This window comes from Lichenostomus cassidix, chromosome 14 (genome assembly GCF_008360975.1).
Source record: "Lichenostomus cassidix isolate B80296 chromosome 14, HeHo_3.0, whole genome shotgun sequence".
NCBI classification, from domain to species: domain Eukaryota; kingdom Metazoa; phylum Chordata; class Aves; order Passeriformes; family Meliphagidae; genus Lichenostomus; species Lichenostomus cassidix.
Genome location: NC_139495.1, coordinates 2853718 through 2872456, shown reverse-complemented (window position 1 = coordinate 2872456; position 18739 = coordinate 2853718). Strand labels below are relative to the sequence as shown.

At 55.8% G+C, this 18739-nt stretch overlaps 2 protein-coding genes across 3 annotated transcripts in view; one reads left to right on the top strand and one right to left on the bottom strand.

Annotated features, from left to right (window-relative positions):
* The window catches only part of MAP2K3 (mitogen-activated protein kinase kinase 3), a 30742-nt gene extending 26709 nt beyond the window's left edge, over positions 1–4033 (bottom strand). The window contains exon 1 of one of the 2 annotated variants that reach the window (XM_085074473.1): positions 3899–4033. In XM_085074473.1, coding sequence (XP_084930599.1) covers positions 3899–4022 — 124 coding nt within the window. In that variant the 5' untranslated portion in view covers positions 4023–4033. Of the gene's footprint in view, positions 1–2713; positions 2744–3898 lie in introns of those variants that run through there. The other variant, XM_085074471.1, reaches the window with a different exon arrangement.
* A 3713-nt stretch (positions 4034–7746) lies between these two features.
* NATD1 (N-acetyltransferase domain containing 1) lies at positions 7747–18737 on the top strand. Its single transcript, XM_085074470.1, has 3 exons — positions 7747–7991; positions 14717–14835; positions 15436–18737. The coding sequence occupies exons 1-3, from the start codon at positions 7895–7897 to the stop codon at positions 15550–15552; spliced, it is 333 nt and encodes a 110-aa protein (XP_084930596.1). The 5' UTR covers positions 7747–7894; the 3' UTR covers positions 15553–18737.
* Positions 18738–18739: the final 2 nt, after the last annotated feature.

Sequence of the window (18739 nt, the reverse complement as noted above, 5' to 3'; positions counted from 1 at the left end):
ACAAGCCATCCTGAGTCATGCCAGTAAAGCCCCAAACTTTTTGTTGATAGAGTAAAATCGCCTCCCCAGACAATACAAGTTCCTCCCCCAGCTCTTTCCCCAACAAACAGCCAGCCCAGGTTGTGTCTTAATAACCAACACAAACAAAAACCATCTTCTGTCCAAAAACCCACAGAGCTCCCCACCTGCAGAGGTGTCATTTTGGGCCAGAAAACCCCCAGTACCAGAAAGCTGCTCCCATTCCCAAACACCCAAAGGGAACCTCTACAAAGTCTTCTCCAGCAACAACCACCTTTGCAAACAACAGGGGCAAACAAACACCAGCTCAGCCCTGAACTGCAGCTCAGAGCTGGGAAATAAAAGGATCAGCCTTCAGTGAGATTCATTATCCTCTAAAAGAAAGGCAGGAAAGCATCCCTCCAGGGAGGGAAATGGATTGCTGAGGCACAGCTAAATATTTACCATGTCCAATATGACATTTTCTAGGTACCTACCGTTATGACAGCAGAGGAGGAAGGCAGGAGCAAAGTGCTGTGTTTTCTCTAGGATCATTAGAATTAATTGGATTCGAGCTCCAGGATGCTTCAACTAGAATTTAATGATGGCTCCATGGGGTCAGAGCTCCCACCCCTCCAGCCACTCACACCCTGGGAACACCAGGCTGGTGGCTGCTCTGCCTGGACACGATGGGAGCCCAAAGCCAAAGTCCTGCTTCTGCAGGTCATGACCCACACATGTATTTTTGGCAGAACTGCCTTTATTGGGGATGGCAGCAGAAAAAGTGTGAATGGCAGACAAGACAGTGGTGGATTCACAGACTGAATTGCTCAACAGTGGTGTGCTCCCATGGAGGGCACGGCCAGGGCATGGCAGGGACACGTCCCCACCACTTATTTACCCACCCAGAATAGATGTGCCACAAGAACAAGCACCAGTTCATCCCCAGGTCCTGGCATTTCTCACTGCTGATTTTTCCAAGCCTCTGTGGCAAAGGAGAGCTGCCTCCCCAGAGGCACAGCCTGGCTCCAGACAGATCCTGATCCCTCTCCCCAACAGCATCTCAATTCCCAAAGGACAATCTCCCTGCTAAGGAAAAACACTTGCTTTTGAATTACTCAGGCGTTGGTGCTGGGTGAGCCAGGGGAATCCAAGCAAGTCTTCACCCTCCAGATCCATCCATGAACTCATCCTCCTTCCCTCCCCACAGCTGCTTTTCCCAGCAAACTCCACAATTTTGGGAAACAACTGTTTCCCCACCAGCAGGCTCCTGATGTCCCTCCCTGCAGGAGTGGCTTCCCAGGGGCCACTCAAATCACAGCCAACAGCTACAAGGATTTTCTCATGCAGGGCAGGCAGAAGATACACCTTGAGGCTCAGGGAAAAGGCAACAGCCTGGATTTGTACCCCCAAAGTCTCAGACCTTGCACCCTCCACTGCACCCACTCAAAGGCTGCAAATTCCCTGAGGCTTCATCCCTCCTGCTTTAATTTCTGGGATACAACACCCTCCCTGCACAGCATCCATCCACTGAAAAAGGTGCAGACCTTGCAGGAAAATCATACCCAGGCCCAGCCACATGCTGCAAGCTGCAGCCAGAGGCTGTGTCCCTTGCAAAGCTCTGCCAGGAGGACACAGGGACAGCTCCAGAGCTTTGCTCCCAGTTCCTGCAGTGCCACCTATTCCATGAGACACAGCTCGAGGGAACTTTGGTGACCTGAGAAAACAGGGAGCTTTTGCATATAGGAGTAAACATCAGCCTTGACAGTGCAAGATAACGCAAGAAACATTCTCCCACATACAAGATCCTGCGAGATAACTTGGATCAAGCAGACAGGAGCAATGGGAAGAGGAAGAAAGAAAGCCAAATCCTCCCTAAGCTCCACACAATCCCCAGAAGGTGTTTATCGCCCAAGCTATGTTTAGTGCAGAGCAAAGCCCCAGCCCAGCACCATTCCTATCGCCAGTGTCACGGCCAGCCACGCATCCCAAAAATCTCCCAAGGCAGGAGACAAACCAGTTACTAAGCCAAAGTGACGGCAGGTGAGTTTTGGAAGGCATCTGCCACAGAAAGAGCCAACCAAGAGCTTCAACACAGCGGCCTCTGTTTACAACCCTGAGCAGCACAAGCCCAGGGGGAACCAGCAAAGGGAACCTGAGATTGCTCGCTGAAATTCCCTAAGGAAAATTAGGGAAATTTAGCTTAAATTCAGGCTGCCTGAAAGAGAGAGAAGAAGCTGCCTCGAGCAGCACACACTCAGAGCTGCGAGCATCCCTGGTAAAACCTGCTCAGAGGCAAATGCAAACCAAGGAGAGGCAGGATGAGAGCAAAGGGTTGTGCAGAGGCAGATGTGTTACACACATTTAGGATCAACCCTCGTGCTGCTGCTGCCTGGATGGAAGCAAAGGAGCTCAGGTCACACAGGGACTCAAGAGCTGCCAGTGCCAGCAGAGACTGGGTGCACTCAGCACACAAGTGACACCTCCAGCAAAGGACATCAGGGTAAACTGCATGAATGAACCAGTTTGTCACCACCAACAGAAACCTGCAGACACAGAGCAGCTCCAAACCTCCTCCGAGGAAAGCACCATGCTCCCAGGTGCTCCTCCAGGCATCGCCTTTTGCTGTCAGCCACGCTGCTTCCCCCAAAATCCTCCAGGACCAGCTCAGGCCTCGTCTCCTGTGGGGCACAAGTGGTCCCTGGGCCAGGCTCACCTCGTCCCTCCATCCACACATCCACCGGTCCGGCACAGGCAGCCGAGGAAAGGTGTGGGCTCGTGTGTCCCAGCCTTTTAAGAAGCCTGGATGATCCCTTCCAAGGCTGGATGGCTGGAGGCATGTGCTCCTACCTGTGAGTCAGCAGCTCGGCTCAGCAGCTCCGTAAATCGCTGCTGATTCATCCCCTGCTTACACAGCAAACAGGAAACTCAGGTCCACATTCCCTCCGGATAAGACACGGATCGTTTAAAAACGCGAGGAGAGGGGGGGGTGAGAAAAAGAAGTCACGCGAGGTGCGTTCATCTGCTCACATGGCTCCTGACTTCGAATTTCCAGTGCATCACTCCCGCACGGGGAAAACCCCTCAAATTGTATTCCGATGATAAGAGAGAGGAATAAGAGAGCGCAACTCCGTGCGCTCCCTCCTCCGTGCGGTCCGCGCTCACGGCTCCGGGGAGCACCGCGACACCGGCAGAGCCACTTCCCTGTCCCCATCCATCCCGACACGGCCGATACCTGCCGGCCGGGGCTCACCTAGGGATGGGGACAGGCCACCTGAGTCACGGCCGTGCTCTATAAATAACACCTGTGACACACGGTCACGTTCTGGCGACAGCGGGAAACTCCAGCGCACCGGGCATTCCCGGCACACGCCGGCACCGGGTCCTGGCTGTGCCCGAGCACCGGCACGAGGCGACACGGGGCGACACGAGGCGACACGGGGCGACACGAGGCGACACGGGGCGACACGAGGCGACACGGCCCACGCCCGGGATCCCAGCGCGGCCCTTCCCACCTGGCTGAGCCGCGGCGAGCGCTCCGCTCACCTGCGGCTGCAGGATTCCCGAGCAAGGGATTCTCCCGGCAGGGAAAGCCTCCAGCAACAGCGAACGGAACTCGCCCGTTTTGATCTCTCTCCCCACGACAACAGCTTCGCCCCCTCCCTCCCTCCCTCCGTCCCCATTCCCCGAGCGATCCCCCACCCCGCTCCCCGCTGTCCCCACCGAGGGCTCTGCGCCCCGGGGATCGCGGCACCCGGCTCCGGCCCCAGCGGGCTGCGGAATCACCGGGAAGGAAGCCGCGGGGAGCCCACGCCCGGCGGGTTGGGCAACAGCCCCGGCCCCGCGGTTGCCCCACACTCGCCCCCGGTGCGGCCCCCCTCCGGCAGCCCCCCGTTCGTACCTCTGGGCAGGGACATGGCGCTGAGGGAGCCCGGCGGGCCCGGGCTGAGCGGAGCCCGCGAGTCCCGCCCGCCGCAGCCCCGCCGGGAACCGCGCCCGCCGCGCCCCGCCCCCTGCGCCGCCATTGGCCAGCGCCGGGCAGGGGGCGTGGTTAGTGCCCCCGCGCGGAAACGGCTTTGCGGTTCTCGGGCGCGGCCGTGAGGGTGAAGTGAGGCGGGCGGGCGGCGCTGCTCCCTCAGAGAGGTGGCATCAGTGTCCGCGCCACCGGTGTGGCCCTGCCGCGGAACCGGCAGAGCTGGGGCGCGGAGCATCCCCCGGGGTCCCTGTCCTGTGCTGCTCCTCGCCCCACGAGCCTCACCTGTCAGCTGAGAATGGTCAACTCACCCCGTCCTCTGTGGGCCCTGCACACCGCTGGTGGGTCCGGCTGGAAAATGGATGGGAATGGAAGGAACGGCTGGAGCTGTGTCTGGGAGAGTTAGGTTGGATATTAGGAAAAGGTTCTTCCCCCAGAGGGTGCTGGGGCACTGAATAGTCTCCCCAGGGAATGGGCACAGCCCTGAGGCTGCCAGAGCTGCAGGAGGGTTTGGACAAAGCTCTCAGACTCAGGGTGGGATTGTGGGGCCTGGAATTGGATGGATGATCCCTGTGGGTCGTTCCAGCTCAGGATACTCTGTGATTCTATGATTAATTCCTCTCTGAGTCACCGAGGAATCAATCCCTCCTAGCCATGGCACATCCCAAGGTGAGGATGCTTCCACAAACCGCCAAGCTGGGCTGCAATCAAAGTGCTGGACAGCATGTGAGAGATGCAATTGAACAAGCAAAAAAGGAGACTCCAATTGCCATTTTCTGGCTGGAATTCCTAGCGTGATCCGTAAAGATACACAGGAGGGGTTGGAGGGGTGGCAATGCTGACAGCACTGGTGAGATCACAGCTACTCTGCCACAGCCAGCTCTCGGTTTTGCAGAGCATTTGGGATAAGTTTGAGGACTGGAAAAACTTCCTCAAACCCAGGCAGTCGAAGGGAATCACTGCTGGAGGGAAGGAGCTGGGTGGACTGGGATCTGTGGCTGCACAGGTGCCTCAAGCAAAGCTGTGATCTAGCACTGATGGCACCAGATCTGGCAGCTGCATGTTTAAGGTGGAAGAGTTCAAATGGAAAATAAATTACAGGTTTTTAATAGGGAGAGCAATTACCTTCCCGAGAGACATCGCAGATTCACCACCTTTCAAGTCTTTCAACACAGACGAGGAGGAGTCTTTCCAAAAAAAAAAAACTGCTCTGCAGTCCAACCGCGGGTCATTAGCACTGATGCAAGAGCTGTGGATGTCACTGCAGGGCTGGGCAAGCGGGAGCTGGGAGCTGAGTGGACCTTTTTGACATTTATCCCCACGGATCTTGGAATCAGCAGCGAGGTTTGAACTGATCCACACAGATTTGGGCTGAGCCAGTGCTTGAGTGTGAGTTTTGGGGGGGGGTCTGTGGCAGAGCAGAACATCACCAGCACTTTTGCTAGCAGGGAGCTGCAGGGACCGGTGGGACTGGCTCTGACACCCAGCCCTGCTGCTGGCAGCACCTGGGGTGTCATTGCAAGTGCAAGACATGACCCTGCTGTCCCCAAGCACGTCCCAGTGTGCACCATCCCTCCACCTGCATCCCCAGGCATGGCTGGAGGTCACTGCTGGCTCCAGCTGCAGATACAGGGCTGGGTAAAGCAGCTGCCTGGCTTTGAGTCACCTGCCCTCAGTCACTGGGGCACTTCACAAGTGTCTCCTGCTCCCAGGCCTTCCAGCTCAGGAGTGCTGCAGGAGCACACAGGGAAATTGGGATACACTCAGTGTCCAAATCCAGCAGGGTGGGAAGGCAGGGAGCACACAGACCTCCACAAACTGAGGAAGAGACCAGAGGCAGCCACATGGTCACCTCCCAGCCGTGGCAAGTCTCTTGGGAGACCTCTCTTTTTCTTCTGCAGCTTCCCAGTGCTGCTGACATGGCTGCTTCTGTCTGCAGCTCCTCATCTGAGCCACTGCCATTGAGCCCTGCAGACTCCCAGGAAGCCATCAAAGACAAAGCAAAGCATCCCTATGGAGTCCGAGTGCTCCCAGAGGTTTTGGCAAGGGTACTGTATTTTTGGTGCCCCTGGAAAGCCTCTCCATGTGTTCTGTGCTGTAGGTAAACCTTTGGTTGTGCAGGCTCTGGATTAGGGTGATCACCAAGAGAGCAGTTAAGAAGCTCCTCACCTCTGTCAGTGCAAAACCTGATTCTCCTTTCCCCTCTCTCCTAAGGCTTCCCAGACCCACTGTCTCCCAAACATCCCTGTGTGCTGGAGGACATCCTCTCTCCCTTGCAGCTCCAAGCAGGGCACAGGATTCAGCCTCCCACTCTGCCTGCCCTCAGGCTCATGCCAGTTATTCCCCTTCCTCCCTGCAAAATCCCAGCAGTGCTTGGCCCGGCAGTTGCAGCATGTTTGCATTCCCTGCATTCCCCTGCTCCGGGTGGTTTGCTGTTTGTATCTTCCTGCACCGCCATATGGTGTGGGAGCACGGTGGAGCAAAGGCTGCCAGGGAGGGGATGAGGAGGACAACATCTCCTCACCAATATTCATGGAGAAGGAAGGGAGTGAAGCCCTTTCTCCTGTAAGACACCCAATTCTTTGGGCAGGGGGTGCTGCAGGGCTAGGGCTTGATGGGAGTGGGAAAACAGCAGGAGACCCCAACGGGTAAAACAACAACACCCACCCATGGAGCAGCACAGAGCAACCAAATCCAGTGAATTTGTCAGCTGTAGGGCTGCAGCTAGGGCAACAGGAGCCAAAGGGATGAGTAAACAGAGGCCAAGCTAGGTGCAGAGAAGCTGCCGGTGAGCTATTCCTAGTTCCAGGTTAATTTAGGTGTTGCTGCTTTTCCTGTTGCACAGGCAGCTGCCAGCCTGTCCCACTGCACAGACACCTCGGGCACTCTCAGCTCCTGTCATTGGGAGCTTTTGGGTCAAAGATGTGATGTGTATGTGATATATGATGTGTATATGATACATGGTGTGTATATGATATGTGATGCAGCACCTCTGCTCTGGAGCCAGGCTGGGAGAACCAGAGGTGTCCACCCTGGAGAAGAGAAGGCTCCAGGGAGACCTTAGAGCCCCTTCCAGTGCCTAAAGGGGCTCCAAGAGAGCTGGAGGGGGACTTCGGGCAAGGGCTGGAGTGACAAAATAAGGGGGAATGGGCTGGATGGGATACTGGGAAGAAATTCTTCCCTCTAAGAGTAGTGAGGACCTGGCATAGTTTGCCCAGAGAAGCTGTGGCTTCCCCATCCCTGGAAGTGTCCACAACCTGGTTGGACAGAACGTGGAGTAACGTGGTCAGAGCATCACACAGGGGCTGTGACCTGGGCACAGATCACCCCACAGTGCCAGCGCAGGGCACCAGCACAGCCCCAGTAACCCAGAACAGCAAACCAGTACAAGACCAGCGCGGGGCCAGTAAAGAACGAGTACAGAACCAGTGCGAGATCAGTGTGGGAGCAGCACAAAACCAGTGCAAGACCAGTATAGAACCTCTGCGGGACCAGTGCGGACACTGGTGGCGGACACGGGTGGCGGACACTGGTGGCGGACACGGGTGGCGGACACGGGTGGTGGACACTGGTGGCGGACAGACACTGGTGGCGGACACTGGTGGCGGGCGGACACTGGTGGCGGACAGACACTGGTGGCGGACAGACACGGGTGGCGGACACTGGTGGCGGTGCCCGCCCGCGCGGGGGCGCCGGGCGCTGGCTGCGGTCCCCACGGCGGTGTCGGCGTTGCCGCTTTAAGGGCCGCGCGGCCGTACCAAAACAAAAGCGCGGCGCGGCCATTGGCTGCGGGGCGGGCACGTGCCGCACAGCTGGGGCTTCCTGCGGCCGGGGCCGCGCCGGGGCCTGACCGCGCCTCCGCTCCGCTCCGCACCGACACCGGGACAGGCACCGGGACCGACACCGACACCGCACCGACCCGCCATGGCGCACTCGGCGCCGCTCGGCCTCCTGGAGCAGGGCTGCCCCATCCAGGTGGAGCACGATCGGAAGCGGCGGCAGTTCACCGTGCGGCTCAACGGTAAGGCACGGCGCTCGGGGCTCCCCGGGACGTTAGCTGCTGCCCTCTGCCCACGGCTCGACCTCGCTGGGGGCTCCAGGTTCCCAATCCTTTCCTTTTCACTCCTCGCTGATTCCCCCGCTTTGTGCCCCCCCGTCTCTCCCCCCCTTCCCCCCCCCCCCCGGTTCCTCCTCCCCGTTGCTCTCCCTTTTTTCCCCTTTTTTCCTTTTTTCCTGTTCCCACCTATTTCTCCTCATTTCCCCCATCCCTCCTCCCCCCGTGCCGCCGTGTCCCACAGCACTTTCCCCTGTACTCTTCACCCTGTCGCGGTGTGATGCCCCCCGATATTCCTCAGAGCCCCCCCAGCACCCCTGATTCCTGCTGGTGCCCCCCTCTTCCCTTCCTGCACCCCAAAACCTTCTCCCGGCAGATCTGGGGATCTCCTGGCCCCCTTGGCTGGGGTCAGTGTGAGGAGCTTGATGCTGGCGCAGGCAGGTTTGGGGGGCACTGCCTTTGCCCCCCCAGGATCGGGTGCCTTTGGGTGATGTGGAGGTGCAGTGCCAGCTGGGAATGGTGTCACCTCTGCGGGGATTCCTTCAGGGAATATCCTTGGGGGCTCCAGCACCATGGGTGCCATGGTTCTGTAGGACCAACAACACAGATCCAAGCTGCCACAATCACCTGTGTGACCAGGGCTGTGGAGCTCTGGTGACACAGTGACCCCCAAACAGCTCTGTCACAGATTGGGTGGAGTGAATAAAATAAAAAAAAAGTAGATGCCGCTAAAATTTCTCTATGGTGCACTGATTCTTTCCCAGCCTTCATCTTGATGGTTAGTTCCAGATATTCAACGATCCCAACATCTCTTCCCCATCCATTTGTCATGCTGAGAACTACTCTGGGTAAAACTGCCTCGCTGCCCTGCAGAAATTGCATGGTAGCTGCCTATTTTTAAAAAATAAATAAAACGTGTAGTTCAGAAATCATAGGGAAAGCAGGAGGGTTTGTCGATAAAACAACAGGAATAGCCCAGATTTTATTTTAGACTTCTCTTCCTCCCCCCCAACCCCATTTTCATTTCAACCACTAATTACAAAGTGCAGGCTGGAGGCTCGGCAGTGGTGGAGTGAGGAAGGAGGAGACGGGTGCGGAGAAAACAATTTCACCAACTGCTTATTTCAGACTGAGATCAAACGAGGTCCCAGGTGCCAGGTCCCCACTGCCACCACCAGAGCATTGTCCCAGTTGGTGTGTGCAGGAAATAGAGGGGACAGCCAAGGGCCAACAATTATTAGGGAAATGTAATCTTATATCGTGGTTTTCTGGATAAAAGCTCTACCAGCCACACCATGGGCCGAGTAGCTGAGCAGGGATGAGTCGTGACTGGAGAGGGTGAACTCTGAGAGTGAGAGAATCAGCTGTGGGAGTCATGAGTGAATCAGCACAGAACCTCCTGATTCAGGAGGGGGTCGTGGAATTACAGAATCCCAGAATGGTTTGGGTTGGAAGGATCCTAAAGCTTATCTCATTCCAGCCATGGGCAGGGACACCTTCCACTAGACCAGGTTGGTCCAAGCCCCATCCAGCCTGGCCATGGCCTCACCCAGGTGAAACCCCATGATCAAGGTTGTGGGTTTTTTGGGAGTTCAGGGAGTCTGAGCCCTTTTTTGTGAGCTCAGCACTGGCCACGCAAGGCAGCCGAGCTGAGCAGCGTCCTGGTGTGACAGTGTCTGCACTGCTGGGCTGACTAACATCCATGTGGAGTGGGTGATCCATCTCTCCTCCTCCTTGTTAGGCACTTGCTGGTAGCAGCCAAGCCCTGGAAGATGGTCAGGAGATAACCATCTCTGTGGGAGTGCGTGGCAGGCTGTTTATTTCCTGCACTGCTCTCTTTGTCGCTCCCGCTGCTGGCAGGATGAGCATCAGTGGTGTGGAATGTGCCAGCAGGTTTTCCCTGCTGCATGCAGGGAATGACAAGAAATGGGTCAGACACAGATTTTGGCATTGATGTGACCCCTGTGTCCCTCAGAGAGCACTCTTGTCCCTTGTCACTGCACTGTGGCAGAGAGGAACAAGCAGCCCATGGGCTCCAAGGTCAGCTTTACTGTGATGTCCTAATTTCTGCTAGATGTCAAGTGTGGATGATTCCTTGGGAAAACATGGATGCACCAGGCATGTAGACTGAGGAGCCAGGATTTGAGAGCTGCTGGTTTGTGGTGGCATGATGTTGGGTAGAAAACTTTCCATGGTGATGTCTTTCTGGAAATCCCTGGAGCAGGAGGCCTGAGACAATGAAAGCTGTGAAATGGTTGTGAAAGTGTTCTCACCATCATCCTGTGTTTGCCTCTGTGCCCCTGTGTGACCTCATGTCAGGACTTCCTCCTTGTGCACAAGGAAGATGAATTGCACTCGGTTTTTTTGGGTTGCCCTGTCTTTCCTTTCTCTGCTCCTTGCTCCTCTCTCTTCCTTCATACTGCAGTAGCTCCTAAAACTCTGATAGGAACAGCTGCTTCACTGGAACACGTTCCCTTTTCCCTTGCATCCCAAATGCAGGAGCATTTAGAAGCTGAAAGTAAAGCTGATTATAACCAGACCTCACTGAGCCTCGTTATCCCTCGAGAGGAGGGCAGAAAGACGCCCAACTGGATTTGTAATGGGTTAGGATGTGACTAACAGCCTGAGCCAGCCAGAAACCTCCCCGTGCAGAGACTCTGTTGGAAAACATCAATTTGTCAAAGCTAAAAGCTTCCGTGGAGATCATATAGGCTGGTTTTGTCAGGAATAGTTGGGGGTTTTTTTGGATCTGAGATGAAATTTCAGGTCAAAAGAAGAAACCCCAAGAGATCCCCCAGCCCAAAGTAGTCAGCTGGCCGGTCCAGCTGCTGGCACAGATGTTTGGGGCAGGGGAACACCTTTTAGCTGGAGCTGCTGTTCCTTCTTGATGCCCATCACACCCATCAAGCTCCCCAGTCAGGAGAGAGGCTCACAGTGTGCCTGGAGCAGCTCCAGTGTCTCAGGGATCCGCAGGCTTCTCACACATTCTGACTCCCATTCATCCAACACTTGGGTGCAGCACGCCACACTTCCCAAACCTCCCACTCCTCCCCAGCTGGGTTTGAGCAGGATCCAGTGGCTGGAAGCTCCTACTTTGCCCAATGCTGATCTGAGTCTCAGGAGCTCCCTGTCCAGGAGCCCAGGCTTGGGTTTATTGGGAAAACTGCAGCAGGTCATGCCTTGGAACTTTCCTCCCTGATGGGGCAGATGCTTTCCAGGAGGGGAAAGGTGCCGAGTTTGCAGCAGGGACCAAGGGATTTGTCACCAGACACTGCATCACAGACATCCCCACTCCTGCCGTGCCACAGTCGCCTCCAGAGAGCTCCTAAACAGGAAACTGCTCCAAACCAGAGCCCTCCCTGCAGCCATTCCTGTGAGTGAGGCCCCTCCATGAGGGTTGTGCTGTCTCCACTCTGGCTGTTGTGCTCTGTTGTGTTTTCTCTCCGTAGTAACGTGCCAGTAGCTCCCTGGGGAGTGAGGCCAGTCCATGGCAGGCAGCGAGCTCTGGGATGCACGAGCTCCTGGGGACGTCTCGTCCTCTTGGCTCACCCCACGCACAGCTTTGCTTTTTTTTTCCCAGTGTTTGGCTCAGCAGCAGCAGCAAACCTGAGCTGCCTCCTGCCCCCTGCTCCTGGGAGATGGGGCTGGCATTTATTCCCTCCCCTTGCTCCCGGGGATTGGCTTTGCAGCAGTGGCCTAAGGAGGCTGGAGCTCAGGGGTTGTTTCAAATGCTGGAGTGCAGAAATTGGCCTTGCAGGCAGCAGCCAGGGCCCTGCCCTGGTCCTGGGCACACAAAGGGGTATGGTGGGCTGGGGCCAGCGCAGGGGGACAGGGAAAAGGGACAAGGGATAGTGCTGCAGTGCTGCAGCATTCCCTCCCTGGGCAGGTACTTTGTGTGTGCCAAGAGGGGGAATCAGTGAAGGATGAGCTGGAGAGGGATATTTGTGTCTTCCCAGATCCCTGACATGTCCCTTCCCCAGCTGGGGCTGGGATTGAGCTCTCTGCTTGTTCCCCCAGGGTCCTGAGCCACCCAGCCTGGGGACTTGTGTCTGGCATCAGGACTGAACCTGCCACTCATTCTGGTGGAAACTCTCCATGGAGAGCAAGTTTAGACTTGGTCCCTTGCCCAGCTCCTGGAAAAGCTTCCCTTTGCCTGTGCACCCTGTGACTGGAGAGAGGGACAGAGGGTGAGCAGGGCATCAGCTGTGCTGCCATTGCTGCCTCCTGCTCCTCTCTGGCTGTGCTGATTTGCATCGACTCCACTTCCTCGCTGGTGGCCTCGAGGGGAGTGTCAGTGAGTCAAACACCACGGTCAGACTCCTGGGGCTCTGCTGGCTGAGGCCTGGGCCTGCTGTGGGACTGCCAAGCTCTGTCTGTGCAGGCTGATAAACTCCTGTCCCAGAGCCCAAGGAGGTGACACAGGCAGGAGGTGTCTCTTATGCCATGTTTTGGTGGGGATTCTGCTTATGCCACCTCTCTGTGGGGCGGATTGCACCACACTGGAGCTGGGTACTCCTAGAAAGAGTCAGCAGAGCTTCCAGCTTCTCCAGCTTTCTTGGGAGCAGCCCCTGTGTCCAGGGTGCCACAGAGCACCAGGGCTGGCTTATTCCAAGCCACAGCTGTGACCTGCAGGGCCCACACCAAGCCCTGTGGCACGAGTGTCCTTGGTTTAATATGCTGTGTGACTTTGGATCCCATCACTGAGGTGAGCACGTGTGGATGTGATCATGCACTTGGCTGAACTGGCATGTTTTTCTGAACTGGGACCAATTTCCAGCAGCACTGACTCTCTGTGCAGGGCTGGTTGTAAAATCCTTTGGACTCTCTGTGTGTTTATCTGTGCCCTGCTGGCACCCTGCAGCTCCTGTCCTGGCTGGGGGTTTGTTGTGCTGCTGTCATCCAGGGAATATTGAGGAAAAGCCTGTCCAGGCCATGTCTGAGATCCTCCAAAGACTGCATCACCTTCTGCTTTAAAATGCATTTGTGTCTGTGATAGTTCTAAACAGACCATATATGAAAAAGTGTACTTAAAAAAAAAAAAAAAAAAGATCTTTTGTTCTGCTGTCAATTTAGTTTTAAACTTCTCAAAGCTTCAGGCAGAGGCTATGGAAAGTTTTGGCCTGGGAGGAGAGTGGGGTGGAAGGGCTGGAATGTGTGAAAGCTGCAGTTAGAAGATCATTTTACAGCCTTTGGTGCTGCCAACTCTGCCCTTGCCACCCCTGAGAGCTGCCACCAAATGCTCTGTGAGGGTGAGGGCACCTCATGCCCCAGCCTGGGCAGGTTTCCCTCCAGCAAAACAGGTCTGTGCTGCTGGGGAAGGGCTTCACCTGCTCCCTTGGCTTTTTTGGGGTGCCTGGATCCCCATGGAGAAACACTGCAGTTGTCTCTCTTTTCTGTCTGGGGAGACTCGAAGATCTGGGCTTTTTGATGAACCAGAGGCTGAGAGGGGCAGGGCTGATGCCTATAAATACTTGGGGGAACAGCAGGGAGGGAAATTATTTACGTCCACCCAAGAACAATGTTGGCACAAGAACGAGTGGGCAGAAACCAGCAGGACTAAACTCAGGCTGGAAACGTGAAGGTTTCCATCCAGTGTAAGAGAATTGAGTGTCTGCATAAAAGGAATAGGAATAAAAAGCTTGGTCTGCTTCTCTTGAAACACAAAATTCCAGTGGGCTCATTTCTAGTTTCTCTTGAATACAGGGATGAGGCAAACTGGGCTGGAGTTGTCAGCTGAAATGCAGTGAAATAGAATGTATTGAGCTCAGCTAAAGCAGATCCTGAATGCAGGTGAACTTTGCAGCCCTTCAGCCTTAAAAAACATTGGAGGGAAGGGAAAGTTTCCATTATTTTAATTGAACTTGTCTATTTGATTGGGATCTTGCATTTCTAAAACTCACTTTAAAGTACAGAAACCCTTTAGAAATGAAATGTTTGCTTTTGCACTGAAGGCAGAAGCTCAGGTCGTGTGGATGAAACCAGAGGGATGTTCTGACTCTCCTCTGATTTACATGTGTGCTGAAACTCCTTTTTGCTGTAACTGAGCTGCTGTGAGAAAGGTCAGGGTGTTGAAACAGGAAGCCTGTGTGTGTGCACATGTAAATTTGTGTGCACAACCCACCTTGCACACCTGTGTGTGCTTCCCTGTGTGTTTGTGGTGTTCACCTCCCCAGCATCTTCCCCAAAACACGCCTAGACAATGCTGCAACAGCAGACCAAGGAGTCTTGTCCTGTTTAATGTGCCACAACAAAAACCTCTGTGCTGGAGGAGAAATGAATTGGCTGTTACCTGGGTCAGCTTTGTTGTTTTCCCCTTCTTCTTTTTGCTCTCCCCACCATCAACACATCTCCTCCCTCCCCACAGCTGTTTTCCTACCCTAAACATGTTATGCTGGCATCGTGATTCAGGGCTGGGTTGAAAACTTGCTCCTGCTCCAGGGGCTTGGAAAGGCTGAGCAGACCTGGCCCTGCTTACACCTCAGGGGGACCAGTGAGGACATCCAGGTGTCATGGGAAGCAAAGTCTCCCACCCAGCAGCAGAGCCATTCCCGTGGGTATGAGGGATGCTGTAGCAGTTCCAAAACTGCCCATCCCCTGCTGTGGGACATCCCAACCCTCACCCCTCTCTCCCATCCCCTGCTGTGGGTTCCCCAGGGACATCCCAACCCTCACCCCTCTCTCCCACCCCTCAGGTTGCCACGACAAGGCTGTGCTGCTCTACGAGTATGTGGGGAAGCGGATTGTGGACTTGCAGCACACGGAAGTGCCAGATGCCTACCGAGGGAGAGGAATAGCCAAGCACCTGGCAAAGGTACAACCTCAGCCGCCCAGAAGGGCAAGACCTGTTGCTATCCCAGCTGTGGCTAAAGATCCTGGCTGAAGCCAGCCCCTGTCACATTGGAATTGTATGTATGCCCTGTGGGAACCCCACACCAGCTGCAGGAAACCACCCCATTTCCCATCAGGGTACCCACAGGGCACCTTCACTGCCCTCATGAGCCCTTTGCCTGCCATGGGCCATGCAGGGAGAGCTGAGGAGCCACCAGCACAGCAGTGGGGGGACTGTGGGGTGGTGCTTCGGGGTACAGCTGCTCCCTGGCCCTGTAAGTGGGGACAAAGGGGTGATGCAGGTGGCCCTCTCAGGATGGGCTGGGTCACCTGCAGTGCAGCATCCATGAGGCTAGGTGTGTTCAAAGTTAACTGGGGACCCTGTGGTGGCTGTAGCAGGACAACTGTGCTCTCCCCTCAAGCCTCTCCCTCCACCTGCCTCACACAGGGGGCACCTGAGGGCAACCTGCTGCTTCTCCCATCTGGGTGAGGGGTACAGGATCCCCACAAGGCTTCAGAGGGGAGCCTAGGCTGGGGGTGCTGGTTGTAACCCATTAACCCATCTGATCTCCGTTGGTTGCAGGCAGCCCTGGACTTTGTGGTGGAGGAGGACCTGAAGGCCCACCTGACGTGCTGGTACATTCAGAAATACGTCAAGGAGAACCCACTGCCACAGTACCTGGAACACTTGCAGCCTTAAGGCAGGACTGCTCCCACACCAGCACACCTTTCCCTGACTGTTCAACGCGGCCTTCGCTTCTCTGCAGTCTCAGGAAACCCCTTCCCACACTCGCAATTCCCGGTTTTTTTAAGCGTGTCCATGTGGTGCGTGAGTGTGGGCACAGCCTCCTCTGCCCACATGTGAGCATGGCTGCAGCCCCTGGGCCAGGCTGGCTCTGGGCACATGTGGTGTCCCCCAGTGCTTTTCCCAAGCCAGGGGGTGGAAGAGGGTGATTTGTCCACCAGACTCCATCGCAAGGCCAGGGGATGACTTGTTCTGCACCTCATCCTCTCCCCTCTGCTTGGCAACTGCTGTGAACCTACTGGGGGATGTTGGTTAGGAGTGGTCGTGGGATACCAGCCCCTCTTTCCTCCTGGCAGCTGGGGAGGCTGTGGATTAAACTTTGTGGGACAGAGGGAGGTGCTGGAGGAGCCCCAGCCCTGTGTCAGGTGCATCCCCTGCAGCATCTGTTGGGCACCAAACCATTTCCAAGCCCACATGCAATACATACAAGAACATGTGGACCATGGTGGCACCTCGGGGACTTTGCTGGACTGGCTGTGGAGACATTGGGATGGTGACACCTTCAAGCCTGGAGACAAGAGCTGTGTGAGGAGTGGACTTGGACTGCAGAGTCTGTGCAGAGGAAGAAAATTGGCTGACTTGCAGATGCTGCTCCCTGGAGATGCCAGCTCCTGCCCAGCTCTGTACACAACCCTGGCGTGGCATCCTACAGGGTCATGGACTGCCATTCCTGTCTCCCTGCCCTTGGTGTGGACACAGCCTGCTCAGGAGAAGAGACCAGCCCCACAGCCAGCCCTGGCCTGAGCGATGAGGGGACACACCAGGGCACCAGGGTGGTTTCCTGCAGCTGAAGAGGAAGGCTCCCCCCATCTCCCTCTTCTCCATCTCTGCATCCCTGTCAGTGCCCCAGACCAGCCACATCAATGCATCCTGAGAGCAGCAGGGTAAGGCTTCCAGGACCTGCTCCTAGCCCATCTCCAGGGTTCAGTGCTAGAGGCACCTGCATCCATGTGGATTCCAATGGCTTCTCCTTACAGCCTTTGGAAAGAAGCCCTGGCTCATGGCATTACCTGTCAGCTCAGTGGCCTCCTCAGAGCTCCAAGCTCAGGGCACTGGCAGCATCGTGGTGACCTTGGCCAGCAGCAGGAACACCCTCATTTCATGCTGTGAGCTCCATGGATGATGGATCCTGTAGCATAACCCAGCATTGCCACACTCAGATGTAGAGGTAACACCATGATGGCAGGGCACTGCCAGCTTCCAGCTCGTTGCCTGTCCTGCCTTGCCTGGGTTTTCCAGGGCCTGAGCTACACCCCAGAGCATCTCACACTGAGCTCTCAGGATTTTGCCATGTCCCAGGGCAGGGCTGTGGTGAAGGAGATGACGTTTTCAACACAGCTGAACCAGCCCTGAGCAGCTGCTGGGGGCTGCAGCCAGGCAGGAGATGGAGACCATTCACCTGGAGGCCAAATCCAGACCATGCTTAGCTCAGCAGGGACTAAAGTTTACAATCTGTGCCATGAAGTGACTGAAGCCCCAGCTGAGAGGCAGCTCAGCCCTCTCCCAGAGCCCAAAGTCCAAAGCAGCAAAGGCAAAAACTACAATCTTCTCTCCTGGTTGGGATGGCAGAGATGGAGACCCTGTGCCTGATCTCAGCCAGGAAGGCCCTGAGCTGTCCCTGGTCACCAGCTTGAGGTGAACCCTTGCTGCCTGTCTGTGCTTTTGGGCTGCCCATCACCAGCATAATGCAGCCCTCTCAGGCTTCCAAACCTCCCAAACTCCATCCTGACCCTGCACACTGCAGGTTGTGAGACCACTGTGCCAGGGGGCAGAGCCACCTCTGCTGTGTGCTGCTCAGAAAAGGCCTTGAGCTCAGCCCTGTCTCAGCTTCATTTCTGCCCTCTTGCTGCTTATTTTGGGCTGTGACCTTTAGGGTGGCTTCAAGGGACTGGGAGAGGGTTGCAGGTAACAAACTAAAGGGGCTCAAGAAGAAATGTGGGCTGCTAAATGTTCTTTCTTTAACATGCAAAACTTAGTTCCAGGACCAAGGCTGGCTCTGGTACTGCTGTGATGACTGAACTATCCCTGCTCTTGATTCCAAGGTGAAGCTGAACCATTTTCTCCCCTGGAAGGCAAGATAAGACACTTGTGTCTTTGCCACAGCAGGGCTGGATGCTCGGGAGCGATGTTTGAGCTCAGTGCTGCGAGCCTCTGTCCTGGTTTTGTCCTCATTTCCACTGTGCAGTCTCCAGAAGCTCCCTGTTGTGTCAGCTCGCTGGAGGGTGTGCTGTGCTCACTGTCTGGGCAGTGTCCCAGTGTCCACGCCTGGCTCTGGAGCCCCTGTGCTGCTCTGGCAGGAACCTCGTGCTTCCCGGCGCTGGATCACCTGCGGCAATTGCTGCCTTAAATCAGGCACAGCACACGGTTTTGCTGCTGCTTCCCTTCGAGGTGCTACAACCCCCGGCGTCTGACCTGACAGAGACGTGTGCCAGTGTCTGTGCCAACCATTTCTCTGCTGTATCCAGGCTCTGTCCCAGCCTTCCCTCCTCGATGCCAGTGAATAGCAATACCTGCAGGTCACCAGCGATGCCGCAGTCCACGGTGCTCCTGTGACCCTGCACTGCCTGGTGGGACGTGGCTCGGGGTCCCTCGGTGCTGGGTAGCCCTTCCCTGCCTCCCCACCAGCTGCCTTTTCCCAGCTGGTCTCTACAGAAAGGAGCTTTGAGCCCCGTGCTGCCCCTTGGTGCTGATCAAGCCTGGAGGAGTTTGGGATCTTGGACTCTCCCTGGGCAACAGGAGTGTGGAAGTGGTTTGGTTGAATACTGAGGTCCCCAAACGCATTTGAACTACAGACCTTTGGTGGGTGGGGGAATGCAGGTAGCTGTCAAACCTGCTTCCATAGCCCCCAACTTGAAACACCCCCTCCCTCATCTGCTCTCCAGCATTGTCTTCCTCTGTCCAAGGTTTCTGTTCTGTTGGATTCAGTGGTTACGATGTGCCTTTCCTTCTCAGGACCTGTTACAAACGACCTTTCTGCTCTTGTTTATGTTTAACATTTATCTTTATCCCTCCCTCTGTCATCCTATAAAACATGAACATAATGCATGGAATACAATACAATTAAAGTGTGGCTTAACTGAGC

Coding starts and splice junctions, on each gene's coding strand:
- NATD1 (XM_085074470.1), top strand. CDS start 7,895: ATGGCGCACTCGGCGCCGCTCGGCCTCCTGGAGCAGGGCTGCCCCATC. Junction 7,992..14,716: donor GTTCACCGTGCGGCTCAACG/GTAAGGCACGGC, acceptor CCCACCCCTCAG/GTTGCCACGACAAGGCTGTG. Junction 14,836..15,435: donor TAGCCAAGCACCTGGCAAAG/GTACAACCTCAG, acceptor CGTTGGTTGCAG/GCAGCCCTGGACTTTGTGGT.